Source organism: Heteronotia binoei, chromosome 21, assembly GCF_032191835.1.
Source record: "Heteronotia binoei isolate CCM8104 ecotype False Entrance Well chromosome 21, APGP_CSIRO_Hbin_v1, whole genome shotgun sequence".
NCBI classification, from domain to species: Eukaryota; Metazoa; Chordata; class Lepidosauria; order Squamata; family Gekkonidae; genus Heteronotia; species Heteronotia binoei.
Genome location: NC_083243.1, coordinates 194,624,492 through 194,639,721, shown reverse-complemented (window position 1 = coordinate 194,639,721; position 15,230 = coordinate 194,624,492). Strand labels below are relative to the sequence as shown.

General features: G+C 44.9%; 1 protein-coding gene across 1 annotated transcript in view; it reads right to left on the bottom strand.

The window, feature by feature from the left end:
* The window catches only part of SCTR (secretin receptor), a 103,615-nt gene extending 97,608 nt beyond the window's left edge, over window positions 1–6,007 (bottom strand). Inside the window, exon 1 of the mRNA XM_060261815.1 lies at window positions 5,881–6,007. Within this exon, the coding sequence (XP_060117798.1) occupies window positions 5,881–5,925 (45 nt within the window). The 5' untranslated portion in view covers window positions 5,926–6,007. The remainder of the gene's footprint in view (window positions 1–5,880) is intronic.
* Between the last annotated feature and the right edge of the window lie 9,223 nt (window positions 6,008–15,230).

Here is a 15,230-nt window from a genome sequence, read left to right as displayed (position 1 = left end):
GCTTGGATTACAACTAGAAAAATTCCCAAAGGAAGACAGGACTCTAATTTGGTACTTGCTTTCAGCGGCTAGGACATTGTATGCGCAGCTTTGGAAGCAAGAAAAAATACCGGAGAAATGGGACTGGACTATGAAAGTTTTATCTTGGAGTGAAATGGACAAACTAACTAGAACACTAAGAGACTATGATTTGGAGATATTCAAAAAGGAGTGGAGGAAATTTAAAGGATATATGGAGAAAGAGTGGAACGTAAAAAGACATCGGACAATTTTTTAGCATTAATGGAAAAAATATATATGTATTGAACTTTGATCAGTTAGAAGTACCTTTAGTATTGAACTTGAATCTATAACTCCGGGAAGTCAACACTGGAGGGAATGGGGATTGTAATGCCATATGGGTTAGCACTGAAAATTTAAAATTAAGATTTGTAACCATATGCTATCAATAAATTGTTAAAACACAGGAAACTTTGCGCTAGTCACTCACTCTCTCAACCAAACCTACCACACAGAGGATCAAATGTCGAAGGAAGACAGTGTATACTGCCTTGAGTCGCTTGGGTCAACCCCCCCCCCCCCCCCAAATAAAGTATTTGATTGCTAGGCTTGTAGCTTGTGTGCAACAACAGTGTCCCGTCCCTTCTGAGACAGGACTCCGTCGGGGGCTCCTCCCACACCCCCCAGCTGCGATGGGACATTGCCGGGAGCCCCCCTGCGCCCCCCGACATGGTCCACCCCTCCAAGACACCGACCAGAGCTGAGAACCGATGGGCCCGCCCCCAGGCCCGGGCAAGGTGGCCGAGCCACGACTGTAGCTGGGGGAGAGAGAGAGCAGGATCGCTGCCCGGCTGAGAGGGCAGGGAAGGCAGGAGCCCCGAACCATGGCAGCGCCAGCCACCGCACCCAGAAGCAGCCTCAACATCCCCATCCACATGCCTGCTACTGGAAGGCCACGTCCCAGGAAGACCTTCCTCAGCGTCCCTGCTTATAAGCAGGGGCAGAGCTACCCGGGGGTGGGACCAGGGTGGCAGGGAGGGGACCGGGAGAGGGATAAAAGGCCACAAGGCTGAGAGGTCAGGGAGGAAGCTGGCTGATGCGAGAAACGGGCTGCCGAGAAAGAGAGAGTGGAGCCCCAGCACAGCCGGGGAGGACACGAGTATAAACGGGTGAGGTAACCCAGCTCTGTCCTCCCACATTCTGAGACCTCTGGGACGCCTAGCCGGGTCCCGGCCCAAAACAGGTCACTAAGTGAGCGGGTCATGGCGGGGGCCAGCAAAGGTGTGACAAACAGGAACAACTAAAAGGATTTGCCCATTTGTACGTCTTTGCCATCAAATATTTCACCTTTCTTCAAATGTTAGAACTGGAATACCTTTGCATGTGAGGACTGTGTGAGCTGGAAATATAGAGCCAGTTTGGTGTAGTAGTTAAGTGTGCGGACTCTTATCTGGGAGAACCAGGTTTGATTCCCCACTCTTCCACTTACAGCTGCTGGAATGGCCTTGGGTTAGCCATAGCTATTGCAGGAGTTGTCCTTAAAGGCCAGCTGCTGTGAGAGCCCTCTCAGCCCCACCCACATCACAGGGTGTCTGCTGTGGGGGGAGAAGATATAGGAGATTGTAAGCCACTCTGTCTCTGATTCAGAGAGAAGGACGGGGTATAAATCTGCAGTCTTCTTCTTTCCACAAATTATGCAAAATTGAATTGTTCAAGAGGGCTATTCTACACAGGCAATAGGATAACATTGTACAAAATGAAGTATATCTGAAGAAGTGTGTGTGCACATGAATTTTGATACCTTGAATAAAATTTTGTTTGTATTTAAAGGTGCTGCTGGAGTCAAACTTTGTTCTACTGTACAAAATGGCTCACAAAGTTACTTGGATGAATTATTAGGGACAGTGGACTATACTATTGTGTATAGTTTGCTGTAAATTGGATTCTACTATGTAATTTTGCATCATTTAATGTTATCTTAAATATTTATGCTTTGCTTCAGTTCTGTTTTTTAGATTTCTGATTGGTTCCACAACCTAAATCCTATTTCATTGTTAACTGAATGTCCAGTCCTGTTGATAGTATTGATTCACTCGGTGTAATCCATCTTAAGCCTCACTTCTTCCCCCCCCCCCCCTCAAAATGTTTATAATCAACAAAAGAAAATTCTATGTCACATATGTGGAATTCATTACTGCAAGACACTGCCAAGGCCGGATGTTTAATTGAGGTTTCTAAAAGGAACTAGACAGGATTAATGGAATGGGGAAGATACAAACTGGCTTCCTGGTTTACTTTACTGGACTAACAGGAATGTTTGATATCAAAGATTCTGCATAGGTCAAAAATATTCTTGTTCCCATGTTGACAGCTTGGAAGGAGCTATGATTTAATTTCACCAAAGTCTTCTATATAATTTCCAGAATATTTTGACATTTTTTAAACATTAGAATGGAAATCATTTTAAATAAAGTTTTATTCCATGTGCAAGGAATGCATGTTTTAATGCCTTTGCTGTTTCTTTTATATACTTTGTCCATCTGTTAATGCTATCTGTTCCTCAATTGGTATTAATAACCAAGCACAAAGTGAACAATATTGTAGCATGAAGAAAAGTAAACAAGCTTTTGAACCAGATGCACATCAACAGACAAAGTCAGTAATTTGACAGCAAAGTGGCTCTTATCTATTACAATTAATAATTATTATGTTAAAGCTTTCTCAGTCTGCTTTAGGTAGATGGACAAACAGCAATTATATATTTTAAGGCATTAAGAAACTGACAATGCCATCCTATGCAGTTACAAAGCCCCAAGCTTAGAAAAAGCCCAGCAGACCCTCATTTGCATCTTAGGCCACACCTCCTGATGTCACCATTGTTTCACACAGGGCTTTTTTGTAGATAAAGCCCAGCAGGGACTTATTTGCATATTAGGCCACACCCCCTGACATCAAGCCAGCCAGAACTTCGTTCCTGTGCATTCATGCTAAAAAAAAAAAAAAGCTCTGCTAAGCCCATTAATTTCAGTGGGTTTAACATGGAGTAACTGCACAGGATGCTCTGTGAAAGACTGATCCAATAAATTGGGTAGACCATGGCTCAGTTGTAAAGCATCTGCTTGGCATGCAGAAGATCCCAGGTTCAATACCTGGCACCTCCACTTAAAAAGATCAGATAGTAGGTCACATGAAACACCTCTGAAACCTTGGAGAGCTGCTGCCAGTTAGATTATACAATGGACCTGTGTATTGACTCAGTCAGTGTAAAGCAGCTTCATATGTTCATGAACTGATGTCTCCAACAACCTACCAGCTCCTATGTCACACCTTTCTGCTTTGAGCATAGCAGAGGAAAAGATAGGAAATTTTCTAGTGAACTCAAAGCATTCCCATCTTGGGTTTCTTAAGAACAAGTCATGTCAAACTAATCTTATCTCCTTTTTTGAAAAAGTTATTTCTTTTCTGGATCAGGGGAATGCTGTAAACATAATTTATCTTGATTTCATTAAGGGTTTTGATCAGGGCTTTTCTTGCAGCCGGAACTCCTTTGCATATTAAGCCACGCACCCCTGATGTAGCCAATCCTCCAAGAGCTTACAATAAGCCCTGTAATAAGAGCTCTGTAAGCTCTTGGAGGATTGGCTACATCAGTGGGGTGTGACCTAATATGCAAAAGAGTTTCTGCTACAAAAAGCCCTGCTTTTGATAAGGTTCTACACAATATTCTTGTTGACAAATTAGTAAAATGTAGTTTGACTCCTATTACTGCTAGATCTGTAACGTGTTGACAGATTGCAACCAAAGGGCGATTTCACACTTATCCTGGGTTCAACCCTGTTCTCGAAATTGCACACCCAGGGAAATGCTCTTTGCCACTTTGGGGTCAGGCAGCAATTTTTCTCCAGGCCAGTTTGGCCAGGGATCATGGAGGTTTTTGCCATCTTCTGGGCATGGAGGAGGGGGTCACTGAGGTTATGGGAGGGAGGTATTTGTGAATGTCCTGAATTGCTCAGGGGATTGGACTAGATGACCATGGAGGTCCCTTCCAACTCTATGATTGCATGAATATAGTAAACCTGGAAGTTGCCAAAAAGTGCTAGTTCAGGGGTAGGCAAATGCCATTTGATGCATATCCAAAGATGTGGTAGCACATAAAAACATGCTGCATGGCACCTGGAGATTTTTCACTATTACAACTGATCTCCAGACAAGATCTATTCCCCTGGAGCAGGGGTCCTCAAACTACGGCCCGCGGGCCAGATGCGGCCCGCTGAGGACGTTTATGCGGCCCGCCGGGTTATGGCAAAATCAGACCGGAAGTGACGTTCGACCTAAACTCGCGTTAGCAACGCACACTTCCGGCACTGGGCTGAGGTGGCGGAGACAGAGTGTGAGGTGATACCGAGGTGAGGTGAGTTCCCAGGCCGGGGTGTGTGGTGTGGGAAAGGGAGAGAGATGCAGAAGACAGAGAACTGACAGCCCGCGGCCTTGTACAGTAACGGCAGTCCGGCCCTCCAACAGTCTGAGGGACAGTGAACTGGCCCCCTATTTAAAAAGTTTGAGGACCCCTGCCCTGGAGAAATCAGTTGTTTGGGAGTATGGACTCCATAGCACTATCCCCTGCTGAGGTCCTTCTCCCCCCAAACCCATTCTTTTCCCAGGTTCCAGCTCTAAAATTCCCAGGTATTTCTCAACCCAGATCTGGCAGCACTATACATAAGCAGGTTTTCTGTTCGAGAAACCACGATGCGCCCCGGAGGTCCTGGTGGCGCCACTGGGGGCAACAGCAAGGAATAAAATAACGGGAATGACTTACTATCATCAGTGCCTTCTGCACCCATGCAGTCCCTAACCATGTTTAAAATAAGTCCCCCAGACATGGGCAGAGCCGCTAGGACTTACCTTGTTCTCAGTGTGTTTGGCCAATTCCAGTTCTCATCTCACCACACATTTGTATTAACTGTCAGCACATCAACATCCTCACAAGTAGATGTGGGTTTGGTTTTGTTTTTTTGCAAAGAGACATATATGGACATATGAAGCTGCCTTCTACTGAATCAGACCCTCGGTCCATCAAAGTCAGTATTGTCTACTCAGACTGGCAGCGGCTCTCCAGGGTCTCAAGCTGAGGTTTTTCATGCCTACGTGCCTGAACCCTTTTCAGTTGGAGATGCCGGGGATTGAACCTGGGACCTTCTGCTTACCAAGCAGATGCTCTGCCACTGAGCCACCGTCCCTCCCCTGTAATGTCCTGTAATTATTGTGAAACTAGGCTCCGGGAAACACCATAGAAGACTGCTGGGTGACTTTAGGCTAGTGAACCTATCTCACAGGATTTTTGTAGGGATAAAATGGAGATGAGAATGGCAAGGTATAAATGAGCTAAATAAAATAAAATATTGTCTACCCCTGTGCTAGTTTCTCACCTCTCTTCTAAAAAAAATTATCTCACAGCACTGCTGATCACTAACTTGATATTTGAAGTGAGCAGTGACTCACAAAAGCTCACATGCTGCCACAAATTTTGTCAGTCTTTAAGGTGCTACTGGATTCTTGTTCTTTTCTACTGCTAAAGATAAACTGACATGGGAACCCATCTTGCTCTAATCACCAACCTGAATGTTTTGTTGCATTTCCCCCCCTACATCGGCTATATAGGACACTGTTCATTCTCCCATTTTTTTTAAAAAAAAAACAAGCTTTAAACTCAAAGTTAGACCTACATCTCTCTTCAGGGAATGAAACCCAGATTTCTGCAGACATAGTATAAACCAAACTTTTCCTTATATATTCTTTCACCTAGCAATTGCACACACTCTGATGGAACATATGTTCATCTCTGTGCCTAAGGATACAATAGAAGCCTCTTTCGTTACTTACAGTTAGTGACGAAATTGAGAAGATAATAATTAGGATGGTCCACATGGTCAGGTGTGGTCCTTTTCTTGCATTCTCATGCACAGGACTGGAGGTCACTTCAACAGGTTTTCGAGTGTTCTCCAGCAGGTTCTCTTTCATTCAAATCTCTGATCTCTCTCTCTGATTCCATAGTTGTTCTCCCATCCCATGCTGCAGAGAACTTGCAGGTCCTTCAGTGCCTTTGTGCCGCAAGATGCTCTTCTACTAGCTTCGAAGTCACAAGTACCTCTACAGTCCACGTCTCAGATGTCTTTATCTCTCTTTTCCATTACTCATTGTTATCATTTGCACATCAGTGAGGAATGAGCATGTTTTAGACTCCCACAATAAGGAAACAAAGAATGCTCCTGCCTCAGTTTCAGGAAGGCAAAGACTAATCTATCAAGGGGGAAACCATTATTATTATGCGTCCTGGAAGGAGTGGAGCAGTCATGGGCTATTTCTAGCTGAGGAATGAGAGGTTTGCAGAGTCCAATTCAAGCTGACCATCTGTTGAAGTCAGCTCAGATTGTGCTTTCCTAGGGAATGCACATGAACTGACAACAAAAACCAGTAGACTAATTTCTGCAGGGACTATAGATGCATAAGCTTCCAGTCAAAGAAAGAAACAAGTAAGTCGGGAGCAGTTTCAGGGCACAGTTCTGCAGAAGTGTAGATAGGAGACTGGGAGAAAACCTTGTTACAAGTGAAAAATTACCAACATTAAATCACTGTTACTCATGAGAAGTACTGATTACACGTTGCTTATTATTAATAATCTCTCTCTCTCGGCTTGGCTTCGCGAACGAAGATTTAAGAAGGGTGCAATAGTCCACGTTTGCTGCAGGCTCGCTGGTGGCTGACAAGACCAATGCGGGACAGGCAGGTCCGGCCACAGCGGCTGCAGGGAAAAGTCTGATTTAGGGTTGGTCCTGTAGCAGTGCGATTCTTCCTCAATCTCCTTTTGTCCTCAAGACCAGCTATGCGTGTGTTCTCAAAGGAAGAGACAGCCTGGTGGATGGTGTGCCTCCATGCTTTGCGATCTGAGGCTAGGTCAGACCACTGGTGATGGTTGATGTGACAGGTGCTAAGGGATTTCTTCAAGGAGTCCTTGTACCTCTTACTCATACATTGAAGAAAGCATACACTGAAAATATGAACACCTATGTCAAGCCACAATAATTCCATGTATAGTCCTCCTGCGCAGGAAAAGCACTTAATACATGAAAATTATAGGAAGGTGCCAGAATTTTCTCATCCAGAAGAACATGTGAATGTGACACGATTCCAGTAAAGTCCGTGTTTCGAATGCGATTCTTCGTCTGGCGAAAGAAGGTAGTTTTCTGGAACCACAGCTCTGTTCATAATATGCTTAGGTCAATTTCATTAGGCAACAGTTCGCTATGAGCGGCCAAAGCCGCAAGCTGAGAGCAATTAATCTGGAACCAGTATAGTCTATGATGGCAATGTTGTTGATCAGTTTACTCAATGCAGGCTCTATCAGTTCTCACTAGTGTAGATAGGAGCAAGCTTCAGTGGGTGGGCATGGCATATGATCCATTGTGCGTTATGAATCAAGTACTTCTAATCTACCAACAACACCTGTAACTGTATACTACACCAGGGGTGGCCAAGGGTAGCTCTCCAGATGTTTTTTGCCTACAACTCCCATCAGCCGCAGCCAGCATGGCCAATGGCTGGGGCTGATGGGAGTTGTAGGCAAAAAAACATCTGGAGAGCTACCCTTGGCCACCCCTGTACTACACTATAAGAGCAGGAATGAAGTTCTGTGATTATTTTTCTTAACAACTTATAACAGAGACTCAACCACTGGGGTGGGGTGGGGGAGAGAGAGAGAGAGATGCAGGCAGAGAGGATTATTTAACAATCCCCTTGCATTGTTTTCCCACTGAAAAATCACTAACCTTCTGCAGATTTTAAAATTTTTGAATACCTGTATGTTTTTCCTCACTGGCAGTAAAAGCAATTTGAGCTACTGAAGGGGGCAAATGGGAGTGGGTTGAGGGTTCTCTCCCACATCCTTACCCCAGGTTACCATTAATCCAGACAGAAAAAACAAGACAAAGAGTGCCCACCTTTTTTTCTTACTTCGACTGAGGGCTGGAGAAGGTGAGCTGAAGAATCCTGGTTAGACACAGTGAAGTATGGTTACCCATGATGTAGGAACACAGGTACACAGGCTAATCAGAGTTAGTTCCAATACCCACAAATCAGAATGCTAAATCAGAATTTAATCCACGTTTAGAATCCCAGTTCCTGAATGAAAAACTAGCTCTGGATAACATTTGCACATACATTTGTACATAAAAGCCAACTAGAGTTACAGTGCAATACTAAGCAGTTATATCCTTCTAAGCCCATTGATTTCAACAAGTGTATGTGTATAACTCGGTTTAGGATTGCACTAGAACAAAGTTGGAGTCCAGTAGCACTTTTAAGACCAACAAAATTTTATTGAGAATGGAAGCTTTGGTGTGCTAAAAGCACACTTCATTATGTACAAATGTATGGGATGGAATTAGCACCGGCAATCGAAATAGAGGGGCACCAAAGAAGAGGTACAAGGACTCCTTGAAGAAATCCCTTGGCACCTGTCGCATCAACCATCACCAGTGGTCTGACCTAGCCTCAGATCGCAAAGCATGGAGGCACACCATCCACCAGGCTGTTTCTTCTTTTGAGAACGCACGCATAGCTGGTCTTGAGGACAAAAGGAGATTGAGGAAGAATCGCACTGCTACAGCACCAACCCTAAATCAGACTTTTCCCTGCAGCCACTGTGGCCGGACCTGCCTGTCCCGCATTGGTCTTGTCAGCCACCAGCGAGCCTGCAGCAGATGTGGACTATTGCACCCTTCTTAAATCTTCGTTTGCGAAGCCAAGCCGAGAGAGAGAGAGATACATAGAGAGTGGGCAGTGAAATAGTATGCAAAACAGTGAAAATGCAACGCCACTGAGGATGTTCTCCGCAGCCGAGAACGAAATGTCTGGAAGTAAGTAAGTAGTAGTAAGTAAATTTATTTTTATATCCTGCCCTCCCCCGCCAGAGGCGGGCTCAGAAAAGAAAAACTTTCTCCAGTAGAACACGGCACTTGAGCCCGAAAGATTCTACAAACCCTAATAATTTATGTAGTAGCTCACAACTATAATGCCAGTAGCTCACAAAGTGGAATATTTGCTCACAAGACACCACAGTTTAGAGGGACCATTGCTCTCAAGTATGGGTTGAACTAACAACATCCTTTTCTAAGAGTAGTCCTATTAGAGAGATTTCTACTCTGTTATATTGCATAATATCACAGGCATTATTCTGATACACTGTTCTAAAAGAGAAATGCAGTGGAATACAGTGGATGTATAGCTGTACTTGGTGAGGATGGGATTAGTAGATGTAAAGAGGAACTAAGACACAGCTTTTGTCAAATCAAGATTTGATGAGGAGATAAATCCCCCCTTCCTGGCTCCCTCCTCCCACCCACCAGGAACTGTCAAGGGTGGGTGGAGCCATCCCCCTGGGGCCTGGACTTCTGGGAAGAAGAAGAAGTGGCAAAATGGCTACTGTGGGTTTTTTTAATTACATAGGTGAAAAATTGTTTGGTGCAAACTGTATTTTTGGGGGGAGCTGTGCATTTGTACAATGGAAATGGTTTAAACGTGTGCTTTTGCAGCTTATTTTTAGAAAGTGCACTTTTGTACATTGTGGGAAAAATGTTTGGTGTGCTTTGAAAACTGTATTTGAAAAGCAGAGTTGAAATCACAAATTCCTGGAAATCTCCAGTTCCCACCTGGAGAATGTTTGCTGGGGCTTCCTGCAAGCCCCAGCAGTTTCCCCACAAGGAACAGTGCCCTTTTTTAAACTTAAAAGGCACTAGAATGGAGAGGCTGTAACACTAGGGTTGCCAATCCCCAGGTGGGGGCCGGGGATTCCCCGGTTTGGAGACCCTCCCCCTGCTTCAGGGTCGTCAGAAAACAGGGGGAGGGGAGGGAAATGTCTGTTGGGAACTCTATTATTCCTATAGAAAATCATGGAGAACTGATCTGCAGGTACCTGGGGCTCTGGGGGGGCTGTTTTTTGAGGTAGAGGCACCAAATTTTCAGTATAGCATCTAGTGCCTCTCCCCAAAATACCCCCCAAGTTTCAAAAAGATTGGACCAGGGGGTCCAATTCTATGAGCCCCAAAAGGTGTCCCTATCCTTCATTATTTCCTATGGAAGGAAGGAATTGAAAAGGTGTGCCGTCCCTTTAAATGTGATGGCGAGAACTCCCTTTGGAGTTCAATTATGCTTGTCACAGCCTCGATCTTGGCTCCACCCCTAATGTCTCCTGGCTCCACCCCCAAAGTCCCCAGATATTTCTTGAATTGGACTTGGCAACCCTATGTAAAACAAGCAGCTCCTCTCTTTATAAAACAGAGCCATTTCCCGAGAGAGTTCGCTTTTGCAAGGAACAGACACCATTTATTTTTTAAAGCCAGCACAAAGGCTGAGAGAGACAATTTACCCTCGCACAAGCAGAGTTAGATGATGATATTGGATTTATACCCCGCCCTCCTCTCTGAATCTCAGCGTCTGAGAGACTCACAATCTCCTTTACCTCCCCCCCCCCCCAATAAACACCCTGTGAGGCAGGTGGGGCTGAGAGAGCTCTCCCAGAAGCTGCCCTTTCAAGGACAACTCCTGCGAGAACTATGGCTGACCCAAGGCCATTCCAGCAGGTGCAAGTGGAGGAGTGGGGAATCAAACCCAGTTCTCCCTGACAAGAGTCTGCACACTTCACCTCTACACCAAACTGGCTCTCCCTAGTTTGGCAGTCTTCTCTCCCATTATTTCCTATGGGCAGCCTTCTTTCCTCCGTCTCTACGCACCAAAACCCTCCAATAAGCAAGCCGTCCCTCCCAGTTAACTGATGGTACAGTCCTGTTGAGATTATTCTATCCACTCCCCAATAAAGCCGCTTTTTAGCGCTACTAGCACGGACACCTAGATTTAAAATCATAATATGTTTTTTTTTTTTTTGCATTACCCATGGGAGGGGGAAAAAAAAGAGCAGTCTTTCTTGACTTGCAGTTAAAACTTTGCAGCTCCTCCCCGCCAAGGAGCCGGGAATGGTAGGGCTCAAAGCCTGCTTTGCGCCTTGGAATTGTTTGGCCGCCTGCCTAGCAACCGAGTTCTTGGGACTGTGAAAATGGAAATGAATTTAAGATATACAGTCTACCAAAGTGGACTACTTCGGAATTTTTAATCAGTTTTTAATCATGTTAAACTAAAAGGAAACCACTTGAATGTGATCCATTTTTTAAAGCAGGGTACTTCAAAAAGTTACGTAATGCAAGCAGATTGTGAGTCTGCCAAAATCCTACACATCCCTAAAAAAGTTCACGGTGCAGGCAACTTTATAGACAGGCAAACTGACATCAGGATCATGCAAAAGGTTTACACGCTTTACCCCAATTTGTGAACCTTTCAGGAGATGTTGTGTTCTTTGAATTGTTTCATGCCATATCTATCCCTAAACTGCATAGTTCGATAAGATTAACACCCTGAATATATACTTCAGCTCTTCTCTTGAGTGTACATGCTAGCATGGGGAGGGGGGGGCGGGGGGCGGGAATGAAACACATTTTGACCTCTTAAGCCGGAAAACTTTATTAAAATAGAGCATTATAGAAGGGGAGATGGCAGTTGTGATTACCAGACACACAGATTTGGGAGGGACGGTGGCTCAGTGGTAGAGCATCTGGTTGGGAAGCAGAAGGTCCCAGGTTCAATCCCTGGCATCTCCAAAAAAGGGTCCAGGCAAATAGGTGTGAAAAACCTCAGCCTGAGACCCTGGAGAGCCGCTGCCAGTCTGAGAAGACAATACTGACTTTGATGGACCAAGGGTCTGATTCAGTGTAAGGCAGCTTCATATGTTAGGGGAGGGATGGTGGCTCATTGGTAGAGCATCTGCTTGGGAAGCAGAAGATCTCAGGTTCAATCCCTGGCATCTCCAAAAAAGGGTCCAGGCAAATAGGTGTGAAAAACCTCAGCTTGAAACCCTGGAGAGCAGCTGCCAGTCTGAGAAGACAATACTGACTTTGATGGACCAAGGGTCTGATTCAGTAGAAGGCAGCTTCATATGTTCATATGTTCATATGTAAAGAAAGAACAGTACTATACTGGGAAGACATCATACTATAATGTATGTAAAACACATTCTAACAGCTTATAACAAATTGACATCACGCTGTTTTACCTTTTAAAAGTCTTCATAGAACAATGCGTCTTTCTTATATTATTATTTTCCACCATAACTAATTTTGTGATGAGTGCAGGGGGCTGTTCTGCATGACAAAGTCATTGTTGTGCTCAACATTAAGAGCCAAAGACCCCCCTAGCTGAATTTTGACAGAGACGCTTTTAACAGCATTTGATGTTGGGCTTCATGCCTATGAGTTGAGAAAACAGCAGCAACTGCTAGGAGGCCTCCAGGATACATCTAGGAGCAAAATAGTTTCACAGCCTCTCAGCCTTGCAAGAATATCTATACCCCACTGTCCCTACACTAAGAGGCTTGTGCAAAGATAAGATGGCTCAACAATTTTGCCTCTGAGGGAGGCACCCCATTAAAATGCCTCAGAGATACACAGCTTTTGAATTTGTATGTTTTAAACACTGCCACATGTTGCAAAGTGTCCTGGAATATCTATGTTGAATAATTTCACGCCTTCAAAATGTCTTACAACTAAGAAATTATTTTGAAGCACAGCTGGGACACACCAGGTACACCGCTGAGCTTTGCAATTAGCATCAACTCACAACTGCTTGAATATCCAACAGAACCATTCCACTAAGGATGATGATATTGGAGTTATACCCCGCCCTCCTCTCTGAATCTCAGAGTCTGAGAGACTCACAATCTCCTTTACCTCCCCCCCCCCATAAACACCCTGTGAGGCAGGTGGGGCTGAGAGAGCTCTCCCAGAAGCTGCCCTTTCAAAGACAACTCCTGCGAGAGCTATGGCTGACCCAAGGCCATTCCAGCAGCTGCAAGTGGAGGAGTGGGGAATCAAATCCGGTTCTCCCTGATAAGAGTCCGCACACTTCACCACTGCACCAAACTGGCTCTCCCTAGTTTGGCAATCTTCTCTCCCATTATTTCCTATGGGCAGCCTTCTTTCCTCCGTCTCTGGCATCTACGCTCCAAAACCCTCCAATAAGCAAGCCGTCCCTCCCAGTTAACTGATGGTACAGTCCTGTTGAGATTGTTCTATCCACTCCCCAGTAAAGCCGCTTTTTAGCGCTACTAGCACGGACACCTAGATTTAAAATCATAATATGTTTTTTTGCATTACCCATGGGAGGGAAAAAAAAAAGAGCAGTCTTTCTTGACTTGCAGTTAAAACTTTGCAGCTCCTCCCCGCCAAGGAGCAGGGAATGGTACGGCTCAAAGCCTGCTTTGCGCCTTGGAATTGTTTGGCCGCCTGCCTAGCAACTGAGGCGGCAGCCAATCCCGGCAGCCAATCCCGGCAGCCTGCAGGGCGAGTCTCCCTTCCGCAGGTGTGCGGGGTCAGCAGCGGCCGCCCTGCGCACGGTAGGTTTGCCTGCAGCGGGATTGCGCTCTCCAGGGCGCGAGAGGGGGTTCTTTTAAGCAGCTTTTGTGCCGCTGGGTCTATAACGAGAGTATGTCCTTGCTGGCACAAGGTTAGCCGAACTTTTGGTCTTTGTGCCTACAAACTAGGGATGCCAAGTCCAATTCAAGAAATATCTGGGGACTTTGGGGGTGGAGCCAGGAGACTTTGGGGGTGGAGCTAGGAGACATTGGGGGCGGAGCTAAAGGCAAGGGTGTGACAAGCATAATTGAACTTCAGGGGAGTTCTGGCCATCACATTTAAAGGGACTACACATCTTTTTAAATGCCTTCTTTCCATAGGAAATAAGGATAGGGGCACCTTCTTTTGGGGTTCCTAGAATTGGGCCCCCTGGTCCAATCTTTTTGAAACTTGGGAGGTATTTTGGGGAGAAGCACTAGATGCTATACTGAAAATTTGGTGCCTCTATCTCAAAAAACAGCCCCCCCAGAGCCCCCGATAACTGCAGATCAATTCCCCATCATTCCCTATGGGAATCGTTCATGGAGGTGCATGATGGTTGTGGGGGCAGGGCTTCCCCCGCTGGCCAGCTGGCTGGGGGAGGGGGGAAGCCTGTAAAACCGGGGGATCCCCCGCTGGGACCTGGGGATTGGGAAGCCTACTTCAAACAGATGTAAAGAGAATGCTGTACCCCTTTCAGACAGCCGCTTCTAGAGCATAGATGGCCATACTGCGGTGATAGTGTCCCATAGGGTACACGAGTTGGTATTTGTGATGCACTCCTAGACAGGAATAGGAAGGCCGTTAGCTATGGCACAGGGCCACAATTACTCTTGTGTGTGTGTATGTCCTTAGCCAGTTGCCTCATCATACTTTGAGTTTGCATAGATACACATGTCCCAAGTGGCTGTCTATGACTAATCTAGAAACCCAATATAGAAAATTGGAGCGACGGTTAAATGCAATAATAGAAAAAAGAATCCAACACTAGGCAATGTAAATAAATCGAGTCTCACGCAGTTTTCTGGCTCAGTCCAAGTGGTCCACCATACGAAGACACCCAGGTTTTTAATAACTGTTTCAAGAATTCTTCCACAGTGGTGTGGGCTATAACAGATGCATAATATATACATTAGTGTAACAATAATTTTTTGATAAAGCAATATTAATAATTTTCAGTTTTTTACAACTTTGCCATTTTTCAACAGGCTGAATATATATTATGCATCTGTTATAGCCCGCACCACTGTGGAAGAATTATTGAAACGGAATTATTAAAAACCTGTGGTCTTCGTATGGTGGACCACTCGGGCTGAGACAGAAAACTGTGTGGGACTTGATTTATTTACATTGCCTAGTGTCGGGCTCTTTTTTTATTATTACTCTCGAATGTTTGACTTTTTTTTTCAAAATGCCATGTTAATGCCTCTTCGGAAATCACCATTCCTTGCATTTTGACATGCATGTAATGCTCAGTTGTGTTTTTGTCCAAGTCATATGGGCTATGCTTATAACCATTTTTGTTTTCTTCATCAGGGCTGCATTAAGAAATGCTGGAGCCCTAAACTATGGCATTTAAGTGGCCCTGTAGTATTATCTAAATAAATAGGTCATTTAATATTTTTTTGAATTTATAGGCCCTTCATTATCTGAGGTCCAAAATTCTAACATAAGAAGAGGCCTGCTGGATCACTCCAATGGTTCATCTAGTCCAACGTCCTGTCTCACACAGAGGCCAAT